The sequence below is a fragment of the Acanthopagrus latus genome, chromosome 1 (assembly GCF_904848185.1).
Source record: "Acanthopagrus latus isolate v.2019 chromosome 1, fAcaLat1.1, whole genome shotgun sequence".
Classification (NCBI taxonomy): domain Eukaryota; kingdom Metazoa; phylum Chordata; class Actinopteri; order Spariformes; family Sparidae; genus Acanthopagrus; species Acanthopagrus latus.
Genome location: NC_051039.1, coordinates 11,039,931 through 11,057,893, shown reverse-complemented (window position 1 = coordinate 11,057,893; position 17,963 = coordinate 11,039,931). Strand labels below are relative to the sequence as shown.

At 40.6% G+C, this 17,963-nt stretch overlaps 1 protein-coding gene across 5 annotated transcripts in view; it reads left to right on the top strand.

The window, feature by feature from the left end:
- The window catches only part of sh3gl2a (SH3 domain containing GRB2 like 2a, endophilin A1), a 40,035-nt gene extending 35,650 nt beyond the window's left edge, over window positions 1–4,385 (top strand). The window contains exons 9-13 of one of the 5 annotated variants that reach the window (XM_037101707.1): window positions 562–576; window positions 745–756; window positions 1,208–1,219; window positions 2,954–2,965; window positions 3,085–4,385. In XM_037101707.1, coding sequence (XP_036957602.1) covers window positions 562–576; window positions 745–756; window positions 1,208–1,219; window positions 2,954–2,965; window positions 3,085–3,281 — 248 coding nt within the window. In that variant the 3' untranslated portion in view covers window positions 3,282–4,385. The remainder of the gene's footprint in view (window positions 1–561; window positions 577–744; window positions 757–1,207; window positions 1,220–2,953; window positions 2,966–3,084) is intronic. The other 4 variants (XM_037101715.1, XM_037101723.1, XM_037101729.1 and 1 more) reach the window with 4 other exon arrangements.
- Window positions 4,386–17,963: the final 13,578 nt, after the last annotated feature.

Here is a 17,963-nt window from a genome sequence, read left to right as displayed (position 1 = left end):
GATTTAACTCATCAGCAGTTTCTGCCATGAGAGAAAAAGAAGCTGCTGTTTCTGCTGTCAGTGTCTTCCCCAATATTCTCATGAGATTACCTCTTTTAATTCCCACATTCCCTAATAGATGGCAAACAACCTGGCTTTGTTTCCGATTAGCAACTTCTTACTTCTTATCCTGTTTTACTGATAATTGTTTAAGAAGTGCGCACAATATGTATAAGGAAAGCTAGACACAACAATACACAACAACTTACACACCTGATGCACATTAGTTCTAAATTAAGGGGGCAAAAACTGCGAAATAGCAGAAAAGAAGTGTGATTTTTTTTATCAAAGACAGATCTTGTGAAAGAGGTGATTATAAATAAAAGCCCTGTCTCTTATAGAAAGACAAATATTTGAGAATTCACAGTGTATTTGCTGTGTTTGCTAATTTTCTTTTTTTCCCAGCTCTTTCCCAACACATCAGTTATCACCTACTAAACAGAAAGTCCATCAGTCCAGAACTGAATAACACAACTGTGCACTCTTCTCTTTCCCCCTTATGATTTTTGGTTGTTCTTCCAGGGGCGAGGTCTCCAGGTGAGCCAGGTCAAACTTATCTGTTGATATTATTTCCCCATCTGTGTGCTCATGAATTCATTGCTTTTAACAAAAATCCCTTCACTAATACTGAACATTCAAAAAACTTCTTCTACTGCTTTTTTCTGTCTCCCCTCGTGTCGTCCCCCCTCTTCCCTCTCTTTGCAGCAAGGTCTCCAGGTGAGACGAAAGTGAATCTCCGGAGAGATACAACAACATCTCTCCCATCACTTTCTCTTTTTTTTCTGTCCATTCCTCCTTCTGTTTGTCTCTTTGTTACGAGAACAGTGTTGAACTCGAATGATGCAAACAGCAGAAAAACAAGTGCCGTCTGCTCGCTGTGCAAAGAGACCAACAGTAACAATGCGAATCTTACCGGCGGACGAGCATTTGCTGTTTCTGTTTTGTTCACTTGTCAATCTTCCGGTCTGTCTTACCCTCTTGTCTCTTTGTTTGTCGGCCGCTCTTTTCAACCCGTTGAACATGTGGTTTCTCCTTGTTTTGTATTTTGACCTTTTACATTGACGCGCCTTCTGTACTTTGCCCATCGAGTCATCATTTATCCATCGAGAAAATGCTTTTTAACATGAACACTCTGTTCAACTTTTGTTTTCTGCTCTCCCCTTTGCAGCAAGATCTCCAGGTGAGCAAGAGTGACTTGGGAAGAGATGCAAAAGTCTCTCTATCACTCGTATTTTAATCCTTCCTTAAATGAACTTTTGTGGAAGTATTTTTTTTTTTTTTTTGTCTGCATTTTTTGTTTAGCAGTGCAGCTCGTCTGCAGTGCTGTTTCTGTCTAACCCCCAGTTTCTCCTTTGTCACTAATTTATTCTTTTTTTTTTATCAAATTTTCTTTCCTTTATTGTAAAAAAAAAGGAATAGCGTTGACATTTTGGGAAATTATATCCTAAGATAGGCGATTCTTACTAGTTTAGCATTAAGACTGGAAACAGGGAGACGGTGTATATGGGGTCGTGGTACATTTCTAGCTTGACAGCTGTGAGTACTAACAGAAGCCGTGTTCGTAGTTCATTTTGATACAATGGTAGATGTTTTTCTTACATGAGACAAGCGATAGTTTGCTATGGCTTGCGACAGCAACCATGTGTTTTGGTTCTCTTTGGAGGGCAGCCTGAAGGGAGGGTGTGGTATTCATTTAATCTAGCTTACTCTTGCTGGTTTTCTCTACTTTTACTAACCCCAGCTTCAATTTCTTATACAGTGCATTTGCACGAGACTTCTGGAGTCTCAGCCTTTTACTCCAAGCCCAAAAAGTAGTCCCAGTCAAAGGGTGAATTCTCATTCTTGTACTTCCTTTTGGTACAGATTAAAGAAGTAGGATAGCATGTTGATTAATGAGTTTAAAAAGTGTTGGAGGTCAGTTTTGTAGTTATCACTGGACAGAACCCGTTTGCCTTGGCACTGTTCTGGATCCTCTCATGCACTGCGCGGTACTTGACAGGTGGCTTGTGTTTCCTCCAGTGCCCACGAGGTGTAACAGTTAATGATACAAACTTCGACAAGCGACACAAAGGTGAGAAGCGTCTCCAGACAGTTCACGTCTCCAGCGCAGTAGATATGACAGCGCCGCGTGAGGTTATTAGCCTTTTTCATGCCACGTGTGCTCGACTCAGTTTGACTTGGTGCGTCAACCCAGCACGACAGGATCTCCGTTACAACAGGGCTACCAGCTTGAACTTGTGTCTTTAGCTGATGACACGCGTCTCCTGAGTCGATGAAATGTAAAAGCAGCAGGCTGACCTGAGCTGTGACTAGCTGGTCACAGCAGTGTCTGTGAAACTGTGGAAAAAACACACAGATCTTTTCCTATAAATTCTTCACAATAAAAGTCCCCCCCCCCCCGCTACTTTAAGCAAGTGTTTTTTTCCATCAGACGGCACGGCAGGTGAAATGAGTTGTTATCCGTTGGATGTGAACTGTTTGCCGAGGCGCAGTAAGAGTTCTTCATCTGGTATCTCGCTGTGGCTGTTTCTGCTTGTGCTTTCACACCCGTGGAATAACAAGGAGAAAGGGTACAAACAGAAACACAAAGGGAATTCACTATGTTCAGTGGAGAGGCAAATGAGCTCCGTATAGTTAGCCCTATGCGTTTACTTGTGTTACCAGTCTTTATGCTAAGCTAAGCTCGTCAGCTGGTGGCTGCAACTTTAACAGACAGATATCAGATGGATTGATCCTCTCATCCATCAGAAATCGCTGAATTGAATTTCCCAAAATGTGAAACACTTCCTTTGAACATTGAATGCCTCATTATTATTTTCCTGTCACTGATGCTCATGTTATCTTTCTTTTGCTTTGTCTCCTCCCGCCTCCTCCTCCTCTCTGCCCCTTCCCCCTTCGTCCTTCTCTCTTTCAGCCAGGTCTCCAGGTGAGCCTTTCACAAGCTTTTCCTGTGATGTGTCATTACGTCTCTAATCTATATGCAGCGTCCAATCTCCCCTTTTCTCTCCACTAACTCTCCTTTTTTTTTGCCCCCACCCGCCCCAGCCCCTATGGACCAGCCCTGCTGTCGTGCACTCTATGATTTCGACCCAGAGAACGAAGGTGAGCTAGGCTTCAAGGAAGGCGACATCATCACCCTGACCAACAAGATCGATGACAACTGGTACGAGGGAATGCTGCACGGCAACTCCGGGTTCTTCCCCATCAACTATGTGGATATCCTGGTGCCGCTGCCCCACTAGGACGTCACCGCGCCCAGCCATGTCTGCAAAGGTGGCAAATCCTGACCTCTGGTTTCCTTCCCTCTGCCTCCGGTATTCCCAGTAACCTTTCTCCTAAACATTCCTACCAACCACCTGCACTCCGCTTTACAGGAGTCAAAACAGCAACAACACAATAACAAAACAAAAATGCGAACAAAGGTCGACCGCAAATTAGCGCAAGTATGCACCAACTGAGAGTTAAAAAACTAGAAATGAGGGAAAAATCTGCATTGATGTCGTTGCTTCCCCTTATCCCCCAGGAGGCCCTTTTCAGGCCTCCGTAGTCATTTTATCCATTTCTGTCCCGGCTTTTGTCTCAGTTTACGTTGGCTGTCAGTCCGTCATAAGTTTATCAGAGGAGCTTTACAAAAAAATCACACTTTATCTAATTCACTGTACTTTGTGGAAAAAAAACCTCTACAGTAGTTAGATTCTTTTCTCTCACATACTAGGAAAAAAAAAATCGGTCCACGTGCTTCATGTTTGTTAGAGACTCTAGGTCAAGCATGGTTTCAAGTGTTTAACGTTTTTCTCTTATTAAAAAAAGATAATATGTTGAGCTGATTTTGTTTCGTTTGAAATATTCCTTTTTGTTTTTTTTAAACGGTAATCGTCCCTCGGCACACTTCGGGGCTCATGTCCCCCGTCGTGCTCCAAAGGTCGTCTTCACCTTTTAACTCTTCAGAGTTTTGACAAAAAAGTTGTAGGCATATACATCTAGCTGATAACTAACAACCAGGATTTTACCCATCGTACTTTTATATTTTGATTTTTTACATATCGACATGTGCGCGTGACTGCTCGTATGTGGTGATTTAGATACCAAAGTTACATGCAAAAAAAACCCCAACAAAACAACATGAATCGACTCCGGTTTCAGCTTCAAGACTTAAAGACATCGCGGTGTTGGTACATCAGTTTGATGCAACAGGGTGAAGCTCGCAATCTCTACGTTCTTTGGTATTTTCATCAAGAGGAGAGGAACTGTATTCTTGAGTATGTGACATTACATATCTGAGCCAGTGATTAGTGGAGTGATGACATGATTTGCGAAAAAAAAAAAAAAAAGAAAAGAAAAAAAAACACAAGTTGTGAAGTTTTAAACTGTTTAAAGTGACGTAAGAAAAACTTTGGTGCATACGTTTCAATCCTCCGACGTGTATTTTATCAGCAGCTTGTGTGAAAAATGGTTGATGTATTGTGATATATAAACTTATAGGACTTAACTGCTCATTGGGGCAAACTGTTGTTTCTGCAGCTGAGGGCATAGCTCCTTTTGTTGCTGCATCCCTACTAGACCAATTAGTATTCTGTAGTTTAGCTGTCTATAAGCCATTGATTAAGATGAAACTAGACATAGCCAGGAGTGAACAAATGGCTGAACGGAATGAAGAAATTACTTCTTTTTGTCTCGGTGGAAATGTTTTATTAATTGAAATGATGCAACTTACACTAAAAAAAAAACAACCTTTTCTCCGACATAATGTGGACTAAAAAGCGGCTGGTTTACCCTTTTTCATGTCTCAGAAATAATAAATGCTATAATGTAAAATTGTCCCTGACCCTGGTTGTATGCGTGTAGTGTGGGATTTTTGTCCCGTCCTTAACTGATGTACTGATAATCTAGAGATCCAACCAACCTCACTTATTACAGTACATGCTTCAGTCAGCTGAACACTTCCCCCGGGGGTTTCGTTCTCTGCAATGTCGACGGTGTATTAACCCTCCTGCAGAACAATCTGCACGAGCGGTGATACTGTTTTTGTTTTTTTTTCGCCCATCTTGTTGTAATGTTGTGCGTGTGTTTTCGGGGGAGGGGTGCGTATTTGGGTTTGCATACTGTACGTGTTATGCACAGGGACGGGGCTGCAGAGGACCTCTGGGGCTGAGGTATTGAAGATATACTGTCTCTGACAGTGTTCAGCATTAAAACAAACATGGATGTCTCTTTAATCAAAGGACCAATTCATTATATTCAGTGGAATTACGATAAATTATGCAAAAATCAACCGATATCCCATATTAAGTGTTTTTCTTTTTAAAGGGAAGCACAACTTTAACAGACAGTATACTTTGGGGAGAATAATGATACAGTTCGAAGGTCATGTATTTATTTATTTTTTTTTAAAAGGCGATACAAATCCTTTTGCTTTCTTTTCTCTCTTTCACTTTTTTTTTAACAATCGTGTGTATCTTTGCCCTCAATGAGGACTGTACAGCTTTTCTGTGTTTTGTTTTCACCTTTGTGTGTATAGTCGCGCATCTACAGTAACGTATCTTATTTTTGTAACTGTGACAAAAGTATACACATACAGTATAGATGTATATATACAGTATATTATCCAGAAGCAATGTGAAAGGAGGGATTCTCTGTGCTGCACATGATTGTCTTTGGATTGTTTTTTTTTTGTTTTTTTGTTTTTTTGTTTGTTTGTTTTCCGTTTTCGGCTTTCTTTTATTCTTGCACTGGATTCTAAGACTCTATGCTTGATGTAAAGAAACAAATGTGATAAGTCAATGTAATTTATTCAAATAAATACCAAGAAATAGTTATTGACCTGTAGTCTTTCTGTTCATAGATGTGCACACCTCAAACCCTGCAAGGTAGAACTCTGATTTAAAACCCAATCTGTATCATTACGAATCATCTTTTAAACCATCTAGTTTACCTCACCACTGTCTCTAGCTGTTGTTTTCAGAACATGGAGGAGACGCAGCAGGGACTTGGCACGGCAAACACATGAAGAAGCTAGATGCATTATTAATTTTCCTGGTGGATTCTTTCATGTCCTCTCGCAAGAATCCAAACAGAAACAAAATAGGTCAGGTAAGAAAACCTCCTTTGTACCTCCGACAACGACTGAAGCATCTTAATAATCCTGTCGGTGCAACGTTATCAAAGTTGAGACTTCAAGTACTTAAAGGCTCCAAGAGAAGTGAAACATGTACACGTGTAAGCTGGGATATAAAATGCAAACACTGTACAACATTTACTGTACAAACAAAGAATTACAGTAGAGCTGTAATAATCACTGTAAGTCAGTTGACGGACTTAACAAGGTAAATCTGGTAAAGATGCACACTTAGGTAAAGTACAAGTACTGCACCACTGTACTCAAATATTTCCATATTATTGTTAACATTTCTCCACATGGTCAGAGGAGGATATTGTGCTTTTTACTGCACTACATTTATCTGACAGTTAAAGTAACTCCTTCCTAATTTAAGTTTTAAATACAAAACGTGATTACTGAACAAAAATATGATGCAACATTGCAGATTAAAGTAGGTGAAACTAGCTCCACCTCCACCATCTGCAATATAAACTACTTACAGATGAATGCATCAGAAATAATTAATATTAAATGTTAATATCACATGGACAGGGGCCCTTTTCCATATATAAAGGACTTTTACATTTACATTATGGAGTAGTTGGGTTTTTTTTGTTTTTTATGATGTTTGTTTTTGTTTGTCGTATAATGACTTTTGTTTAACCTGCCATTAATCTTATTGGCTATTTGAGGGGTTGTGGAAACATAGTGTGAACAACATTCACATATTAACATTGTCACAATGACTTTTTAGGTTTAAGTAAACCGTTTCTTGTTTACACATTCAGCAGTTCCTGAGCAACATTAATAGTTGTATTTTAGATCACTTCTTTTAACTCTGATTTTGGTCTCCACCACCTCCTGAGGGCCATATCTGGTTATTAAGCTGCTAAATGTTCCACTAAGTTCACCAGCTAGACTCTAACTGTGTCTCTCTGCTGTTTGCTGCTGATCGAGTAGTGTAGACTCGTTATTTAGAGCTTTTTTGCTGAAGCAGTAAAGGTGTGACCAAAGAGCTAACAGAGCTAAACAATCACCTGAAACTCACAATGAAGCTCTATAAATCTGAGAGGGACTTCAGATTCAGGGGATAAATTCTTTGTAGGTTCATCACTGTTAGCTGTCATATTGTTTTCATATTATAACTTAAAATGAAACTTTCAGCAAAATGCAACCTAGGCTTTTTTTCACTTTTATGTACAAATATCATTTGTAGCTTAGGTAGCCTGAATACTTAAGAAATAATGCTATAAGCTAAAAATATAAAGTAGTATGACTAACGCAGAACGTACTGTATAGTGTAAACACAAATTAGGTGCCACAGACACATTCCTGTAGGATTCCAGGAAGACTGTGTTTTAACATTTTGTTCAGGAACTGCGATTATTTCCCATTATTTTTATGGTTTATTTACATAATATCACACTTGAGTTGGCTCAATTGTCCCAACAGTTTCAGTATTCACTCCTTGTACTAAATTCTCACCTTCAAGACAACTTGAATACAAAACACTAAAGCACATTCTGAGTCCTCAAAACACAGCCACCTTGCAGTATATCAGCTGGAGAAGTCACTCAGTTAAAGCAACATTAGTAGAATGTAGAAATTGGCAATTTGACACAGTACCATGAAAATGATTTTGAAGCTGTCATTTTAAGGTATTTAAGCATGACTTGAGTTTATGATAATTATAAATCGCTTTCTTATTCAAGTCATCGCAAATTTCTGTGATGATATAGTAGCATTGCTTTTGTTCATCGGATAAAAAGAGCTGGTGACGTGGAAACAGGAAGTCACAACTGTACGACAGTTAACATCTGACATGAAGTGACAACCTTTGGCCTCCACCCATAATCTGTCACCACCAGTCAAATCTGGCTACACCCTCTCTTCATGCATCCAGCTTCACCTCAAAGTCTCACTCATCGTTGCGACACACACACAAACACGAGTTGCACATGCTAGTGTCGATACACATCAATTCTGAATATTTGAAACGTGTTTTTTTTCCCACTCTCCTCTCCTGCAGGGAGTTGACACACACACACCGCTGTCATGCTCACCAAAAGTAGCTACTTTTCCTCCTCCAGGGCTAACACATTTTTCCAAAGATGTCAAACATGGTATCATATTAAAAGTTAGATTTCCAGTATTGTGACAACACCAGTGTAAACACACACACACGCACACACACAAACAGCTCTGCCCTGTTGACATTAGTAATTTAATTGGGGTCAGTGAATTCTTTTGAACAGCATCAGAGCATGTTGCCCTCACAGTCACACACCCTGTGCCCTGTCGCTCCACTGATAACTGCAAATATAGACATAGCCTGCACTTTGTTTGACGTGGTGCATGTGAGGTAAATCTACAAACACTCAGGATAACCGCAGTCTACAGTTCCTGGCATTGTCATATGTGTACAGGTAGATATTGTGGATATAGGGCGTCTCCTGATAAAAGTTGTTTATGAAACTGTGCAGGGCATCTGCCAGAGCCTCCTTCACTCTGCTGCTGCTGCTGCTGCTGTCAAACATTGTGGTGAAGCTCCCTCTAGTGGTGGCAAACTCACACTGCTCAGTGTAGAGGGTAGAAAACAAGGATACCAGATAATAATAGGTATTTCTATCTTTTTCTTTCTGCCTTTTTTCTCTACATACTCCATCATACGTCTGAGCTATAAGAGTGGCGAGGAGGTGTTCCACAGTCTGAGTCATTTGTCCCTTTTCCTACGGATACGATCACTGGGAAAGATAGTAATCATACGGCGGCCAAAGATCCATGAATGTGATGTTATTTAAACTGAGCCTTTCTGTCAAACCAGTGTGTTTAGGTGGAAGGTTAGTGTGCAGTTCATTAGCTTAGAGCAATACGACTCTTGCAGTCGGCATTTTTATATTTGAAGGCAAGAAGAAACGACTGGACTACTTATAACTGAAGACAGAAAAAGATCTGAGGGTTCGTGGCTCCAGTACAAAAAATAGTTTGCATTGTGAAGATTCGCTTTTCCACATATGTTGTTTTCTTGCACTTTATACTTAAGATAAGAGGAGGCGACTCATGGAGTTAGAGACTTATCAGTGTGTCAATTACATGATTAGTTGACCTTTTCCTGGCTCTTGCCTCTTTGTTCGCTGCTTTTCTTTTTCTTTTTCTTTTTTGAGTTTCTGACTGTTGGCCAGAAAAAAAAACAGGCAATTTGATGACATCACTTGGAAACATGTTCCATTATTTTCTAACATTATAAGAACAAACACTAATGCATTAATCAAAAAATTAAAGGTCATTTGTAATTTCTTTGACAAATACCACAACAACAAAATTCTCAGTTTTTTCGATTCAGGGTTAAAGTTTTGAACAGGACATCTGTCTAGACTCACAATTGGATAAAATTTTAAATAGAAGTGCAACGACTATTTTCACTGACAAAATAATTCTGATAATATTTTTCACCGTCTGTCTGCAGCGAGGTGCTCTTGGGCAAATATTGAAAAAATGCCCATTCTGATGCAAACAGTTTTGTTTTTTCTGACCAAGCGTCCAGTGCTAAAATATATCCATTTACATAAAGGATGAAGAAAGCCAAATATTCACATATAAAGCTGGAAGTGCTGAATCTCTGGCAGGCCTGTTTAAAAGATATCCCATTGATTTATCATTTCACTCCTAGAATATTATCTGATTCAGGATTATTTAAATAATAGGATCAAACATCAGAACCAGAGATATAATTTATTGTAGTTTCAACCAGGTGCTTACTTTACCCACAATGCAACTCGACCACTGACAGTTTTATCGGCGCAGTGTGTGCTAATTTAGCCTCGAGTTGCTAACCAACGGCAGAAATCATTTCTAACACCACACCTCTGGGAGTGACCTCCACCTGCACCACTGACGCTGATTCAAGTGACATCACTTGAGGCAACTTATCAGTTTTCGTGCAGCTTCCCCTGCAACCACAAAGGGCTTTATAGACCTTTCCCCTTTAAGCAATCGATGATAAGATAGAAAATAGTTGCCACATGTTTTTCCCTGCTCCCACGGTCTGACTCATCGTTTCAGCTCCAACTGTAAGAAAAAAAAAAAAAAAAAAAAAAGGCCTTCTTGTGAAGTCTTGCCATGAAGAGTCTGTCAAGAAGATGGATTGAAGAACAAAAAGGAACCACCAACTACAAAACCACAACACCGGTGGCCACAGTGCACGTGGAAAACACACGTCCAGGCAAACAAAAACAAACTGACTACACCCACACACACACACACACACACACACACACACACACGCTCAGTCAGCGGTCCACACATGCTCAAACACACACTCCTCTCTTCCAGGTAATGTATGTAATGGTGGCGTTTGTGACACATGCCCACACTCACACACAGACTGATGCAAACAGGAAGAAAGGGGATCGGGGGGGTGGGGGGGTGCGACAAGACAAGCAATCCAGTAAAAAGCATTCCTCAGACCCTCTCTCCTGGTGGGTGGCCGGCTCGGATGCTGCAGCACAGAGACACCAGCTCGTTTTCCAGAAATCCCTCACAGCCATTGTGTCTGCCCGTCTGTCCGGTGTTACACGCTGACGTAGCTGCTGAACGTTTCTAACAAAAACGCCAGATGATCCTTGACCAGCACTGACACAGATCTTTTCAAACATGTAGCAGCTGAATGGTTGTGTATCAGTTGCTTCTGTGCATTTTAAAATAAATCTTCCAATCAGAGAAGCTATTTGTGAGCAAAGTTTAGAAGGTTTTGCCTCTAGAAAAAAAAAAAAAAAAAAAAAATCAAGCTTAACTGGAACGTCTACACAGAATGGATTCAACGATTCATTTAGTTTGCGTGTAAAGAGGAGCGAGGAGCCGCACACTCAGTCAGCCGCTCGGCTAGCCAACCATGGCAAGCTTAAACTGGCAGGCTCTTCAGCCACTCCATCATGTTTGACACTTGAATCAGCCACAGCTCTTAATGCATGACTGGCATCTGTTCTTTGGCCAACCCCAAACCACGGCAGACCGCAAGACACCCACACCGGTTACAGACATGTCCCACACATTCACCGTGGCCGAGGGAACAATAAGTATCAAACTCAGGTGCCTCCCACGAGCTGTGGCACACTACAAACTGGTTCTACTGCTACTCACACATATAAAAGATACTGTTCACACTGTCAGTCCTACTGGTTGTATTCTTAACAGGCATTTAAAGAAAAACTATGTTTCTACAAACTCTAAAAATTACCTCAAAAAATGATCACTGGACAATTATCGTCTAATTCCACGCAGAAATTTTATGGAACATCATTTCAAAATCTACTCAAACACCTAATGGTTTGCCAACATAACAAATACACACAGTGGCCAGTTTATTAGGAACAAACAAAAAAACAAAAATCCTTGACTAAATCTTGAAGGTTATAATGTTTAGTTTTTCTTTTAGCATCGTGTCGATCTTATATGGAGGCTATCCTTTGGGGTGCTGTTGAACTGTATCATGTCATCCCTCATTTAATTTAAGGGGGGGGGGGGTTTATTTGCTGATTATGAATATTATTACTTCTATTTTTGCGAATATTAGAGAATATGAGAAAATGTCACCTTGTGTTTTGTAATGCAGTGAACCACAGTAGCCTAAGGGTTAAGCTCTTTACAACATAAAAATAAAATATCAATAAATCTTGCAGCACCTGTGGTAGGCACGGTATTAATCTGCAATATTTATTTCTTTGGCTTTGCATATTTGACTGGTTATAAAGCATCAGATCTAGAGGTAGCACTAAAATGTTGAATACCCCTTTAAAATACTCCTGCATTACTAATCTTACTTAGGAGAGAGTATTACCAGCTAAATATACCTAAAGTATCACAGGTATAAGTACTCTTTGAATTAAATAATTTTATATTGAATTACTGGATGATTACCTCTGACGTATAAACATTTAAATGTTGACTGAGGTGGAGCTAATATTTGATCACTTGTACTAATAAGCAGTTATATTTATGATGCTGCGAGTCAAATCAACAACGTATATGTACAGCACACAAACACAGTGTGGTAAAACTATTAATAATTACATCTTTGCTTTAAAACCACAAAATATTTTTTTTTTCACGTATTTTGTGTAACACTTAATACCTCGACCCTCCTGCACTTTTTACTCCACTGCATTTAATTGTAACCTACAGTGTGTAATTATGTCACAAATTAAGATTCAACACATAAAACATGCAAAAAATCTATAAAGTATGATGGATTTTTTACATACTATACTACTCTATACTATACTAAGCATATAAAATAGCTAGAATAAACTAATTTCACATAAGTGCATCTGTAATAAAAATTCAGTTGTATGACATAATGTATGACAATGAGGGAGGACATTTTGCATATTTGCATTAATTGATACTTTCTGTACTGTTTGATAATAATAAAAACATACTATCACTTCATTATAGGACTTAAAAACTTAACTATAAGAAGCGTCTCCTCCTCTTACACACACTCAACAGTGCACACCAGTGAAGAAGACATGATAGAGTTTATTAAAGTATAAAATAAGGAGTAGTGGGGGCAGACATGAAAGCTGATATTAAACGAGAAAAAGAGTTAATATCACTGAGAATTGGCACAAGTGCACACACACAGACACACTCGTGCAATCTGAAGAGCAGCTGTTGGTGGGAGTGTGTCAGTGTGTGTCATTACATGTTTCCCTGTGGCGTTCATACATAGTTTCTCTATTCAGCAGGAAAGCCCAGCTCTCAACACCAGACAGAGGCAGCTAATACCCCTGTCTGTCAGAGCCGCTCAAAGAGCAAGTGATTGGAGATGACAAACGAGGCAGTAAGACAGGTCAGGCAGCTATATGGCAGCAGCAGAGTGAGGGAGCAGAGAGGGCGCAGGCGGGGACACAGAGGAGCGTGGAAGTGCCAACAGGGAGTGTGTGTCTGTGTGTGTCTGTGTGTCTGTGTGTTCTTGCATATTTGTTAATCATACCGTGAGGGTCTCTGGAGGTCTGACGCCACACTCGTCTGTCAGTCTGAGGGAGAGTGAAGTTTGTTTCCGGCCCTGGATTCACTTCCAACTGCCCCCCCCCCGTCCTCCCACGAGGGTCTCTGTCACTCAGGCTTACAGGCTGGAATCCTTCATCCTGGTGTGGCGCCCTTCCTCAAAACGGTGAAATGTTGAATCCAAAAGGGAAAGAGTCGTTTGAAGTACATCATATGATGATTGTGAGGGAACTATCGTCTCCTGCATATTTCACTTTAATTACAGGCTTTAATGAGGTACGTCACACAGGAAACAAGAACAGGAGATTTACTGCTGGCCCTTGTTGACAGATAATATCCAGAAAAACTACAAAAGTATCTATATTCCATAGATGAAGGCCACATTCTTCTGTCTTGGTAGGATCCGGGGCTGTAGTGGACATGAACTCAAGTTAACCCATGTTCTTTAAGGGAAACATAGGATTTGATACTGTTAGATGTAAATGTCCAATTGTACATTTTTATAACTTTAACTTTTGCACACTCCTGTACAGCTCTTCCATCTTTATTCATCTTTATTTATCTCATTCACACTTTATGTCTCGGTATGCACCTTCCCCAACATGACAAATTCCTCGTTGGTGTAAAATCCTTCCTTCCTCGCAAGAAAACCTTCAACAGAAACGTTCTATGTCCTCTCCCCTTTCTAGGAACTTACACCCTTTTTTTCACTGTTGTGTAATCTACCAGGTGACAAAAGCAAGAATTTGTTAAATCCGTCTCCTTCATTCTCCGCCCGTCACTTGATGGAAGAGCACATAATGATGTAAAATTGTGCAAATTAATACAAAAAGACAGAAATTATAAGACCCAAAAAAAGTGGGAAAAATGTCAAAGCAGTTTGACTGTTTGATGTATAAAATGATGTAAACAATAATAATATGACATTTTATGCCTAATAATCCACCTTTGAGGTTAACAAAGGTATAGTAACGATTAGTATATGAGGTTCAGGACAGTTCATGACGCTGCTGTTCAGGGAAAAAGTCTTTAATGGAGAACTTATATCTTGTTTTCTGATAAAACAATTAGCTTACCCTCTATTTATGAAGAGCGGGTATATGAGCCAAAGCTATTTGGCAGCACTGAGCACATTAACTCCAGTGTAGCTCATTCCTGGTCATAAATTCTCCACAGTGGTTTAGCTTGTAAAAGGTTTTTAAGTGTGAGCCAACAGTGAACCAGAGAGAAGGGCTTTCATGACAAATGGTGCCAGGTTAAGGACCAGCCGCACAGCATGCAAAACAGCACAATGGGACAACATTTGGTGTGCAAATCCATCAGTCCATTCAAATGCTGTCCCAAACAAAAAGTTGATACACAAACAAATCAATTAACCTGAGGGGTGGATGGGTGGAGGGCTGAATGAATAAAAAAAGGTGTTTCATCAGCTCACAAAGGCTCAATTCTGACACCTTTTAAAAGTAGAATTTAACATTTATCTTCCATAATAAACATAACTCCTGATAAAGTCTCCAGACATCATGACATTTAAGAGTGTCAGGGTTTCCCCTCTACAGTGTTAAGGAGGAGTCTCGGTGCAGACCGAGCGAGGGAGGCAGTGGAACCTGTCCGTTTCTGGATCTATTCTCCTTCTTTAATCCCGGAGATAGTCACACCCATCGCTCTGCCATTGTGCAACTGAAGCCTCTCTATGCATGACGGAGTATGGCTGCTGGAGTTTTATCAACCTTCAAACACAGCCCCGAATCACACAAATACACATGCATGCATGTTTGCACACAGGCGTGCAAAGCTGAGCGATGCTCAGACACGCAATTCAGGGCCTTTGCTTTCAGTCAGTTGTGCAGCTACATCCTCTCTGCCGTATGGCTGCAGACCGAGGACATCCAGCCTGCATCCAAGAAAGCCACTCTCTACCACCACGTCTGGCTCTGGTCAGTTTTTGCCTCATCATAAGACACCCACACATGAAAGTAGAGTCTGGTAGCTCTGAAAGAATCTAGAGTAACTTGTCGAGCAGCTAAGACTTATCTTTCTCAACAATAGTGTTTCAGTCTGTTAATAAGTCACATAGCATGTTAGGTTGTCAATAAAACAATCCCCTTTGAGTCATCTGCCCTGCATATCTTCAGTTCTTTTATCCAACCTACAGGTCTTTATTTAACACCTCTCCGTCCTGACCTTTGTCTCCAGTCGCAACACATAGACGTAGAGCAATAACTTAGTCTGACAGGGGCAAGAAGTAAGTAAGAGTGTTCAGATGATCAAACTGTCAGTAAATTAGCCAGATTAAAAAATATGAACCACTTTATTTTGAAGTAAAAAAAGAAATGATTGTAGTGATTGTACTAAAACCATAAATGTAAGTGATAATACATAATTGCTTGATAGACTGTGATGGACGGCTTGTGAAATTAAGTCATCATTCAATCATTTTATCAGTCGGTTTTAACATCTGTCAACAGGTGTTTGCTAGCCAATACCTCTCGTTCACTTCAATCTCACTGTTGACTTTTCTCTCTTGCAGGCTGCTGATGCACTGATATAGTCATCCAGGTTTAACTCCTAAAAATCAACCCAAAGCTAAGGTCACAGATTACCAGCGGTCCCCACGTATGACCTTAAATGTTTTCACTCTCCGTACATTACAACTGTATCAGAAAAGCTTTAATATGTATTTCTTTCTTTCTTTTTTTTGCATTATTTTCCTCCAGGTGCTCCACTGGGGTCTTTGAGTTGCAGTAGGTGTGAATGGCTGTCTGACTCTATGTGTCAGTCCTGTGTTTTGACTGACAACCTGTCCGAGGTGTAGCCCGCATCTCACTCAGTGTCGGCTGGGTTCGGGCTCCAGACCCTTCCCTCGTAGAGATGACAGTCGGATAGATTACTGATCGGGTATTTATAATCTCTTAGAACACAAAGATGTCCTTGGAAAAAAAACATTTTCACTTTGCCTGTGAACTCTCTCACTCTGTCAAGGTTATTCTATACATAAATATTATAACGTGCATAATGTAAGACAGCGCAGATGTTGAACCCAATGACAACATTAGTGAAAGCCAAACAAAGAAAAGGAAAATATCTGCTCTGGGGCAGACATCCACCTGCAGCTGCACAGAGCGAAACCCAGGTGAGGAGGTATCTGATGAGGGAGATTATCAGTATTGTTCCTCAGTATTTCCTCTCTCTCTCTCTCTCTCTCTCTCTCTCTCTCTCTCTCTCTCTCTCTCTCTCTCTCTCTCTCTCTCTCTCTCTCTCTCTCTCTCTCTCTCTCTCTCTCTCTCTCTCTCTCTCTCTCTCTCTCCCCCCCTCCGGCTCACACACTCGCTCGTAATGTTTCCTCAACGGTTGATCTACCTTTAACCTGCGCTTGCACCCGGCTCTCTCTGCCAAGCAGAAGCCTCCATGTTATACCACATAAGGCTTCTGTCTAAACCAGATTTTGAGACAATACTGCTTCAGGGGCGTGTGGGTATGTGTATGCGTGTATTAAAATTTACAATTGCCACTAAGATAACATTCTTTCCAAGGTCACATTACAGCAATTATGCTAGTAGCAGATCCTTAGAAGATTCTTCCCACAAAGGCCGAAGATATGTTGGGTTTGAGAGCCCGATTGCTTGCACACAAGATGTGGCTTGCACTAGCTTTTTGCCTTAAGTACAGATAATCCACATGTGTCAGTGATTGAGGAGCTACAAATCCCACAGTAACAGACACACAGGTGGCACTGGAAAGAAACCGCACAGCAGTCTAGAGTTCTCTCACTTTTCTGTCTTACTTGGCCGGCTACCATGCGAGGCTGAGTCAGAAGGCCAACCTCCCGCTGCACAACCCACATACAGGTATGCGTGAGACTTACAACACCCAGCACTGCCTCTCGCACACACACAAGTGGACCGCTCTGCACCACATCCTGTTTGAGTGGTCATGCTCTAGTCTCAGTCAAGTCACGCATGGAGATGCTTTGCCACCACTGTCACTGCATGCATTGTCTCTCTCAGATGGAAAGTGCCCGAGTCTTCATGACACACGATGCAGCCAAACAATGTACAGTCGGAACTATAAATAGACGACTAATTGCAGATGACTAATGAATCCACCGTGTGTACACAATGTCAGATGTATTTATTTTTTAACTCCCAAAGCAACCGAAGCAGACTCTTCATCCTGCTCTGCCAATATAGAAAAACAAAAAAAAAAAAACAGAGCAAACACTAAGTACTGAACACAAAGTGGAGTAACGGACCAAGCTGCCTGTGGTTCCTTACTGTGACGGGAGATAATCATTTATGAAAACACACAAGCACATCAAAGATGGCAGTTTTTTGTTTTGGTTTTTGTTTTTTATCTTTCTCTTGTGAAAAAGCAGAGCTTGGTATCTCTTCAGGCATCTACAAATATTTTATATCAAAATGTCTTTTCTCTTTGGCTGACCTGATCACAGCCGTTGCAGTCTGAACTTGGAGAAAAAAAAAGTGTCTGACCTGGAAAAGTGCAATGAGAATGGTCGTCCGAGATTAAATTCAAAGTCAGAAACGTGTTGTAACAACACCGTGTAGTTGCCATTTTCATTTTTATTCAATTGATTTAAGCTTGAGTGTTTGAGAGCATGGGCCTGCTCCTCCCATCTCTTTTTTAGGCGGTCATATCTCTTCAATCAGTCGCTGTAGTTGCTTCTGAAGTTCACAGACTTGCCATTCAAACATCTGTTTGCTGCGGGAACACATTGCACAGGGACACATTTAGATAAAAAAAAATACAGACTCGGTAAATATCGAACTAGTTTCAAGTCTTCTTCCATACAACCTGATGT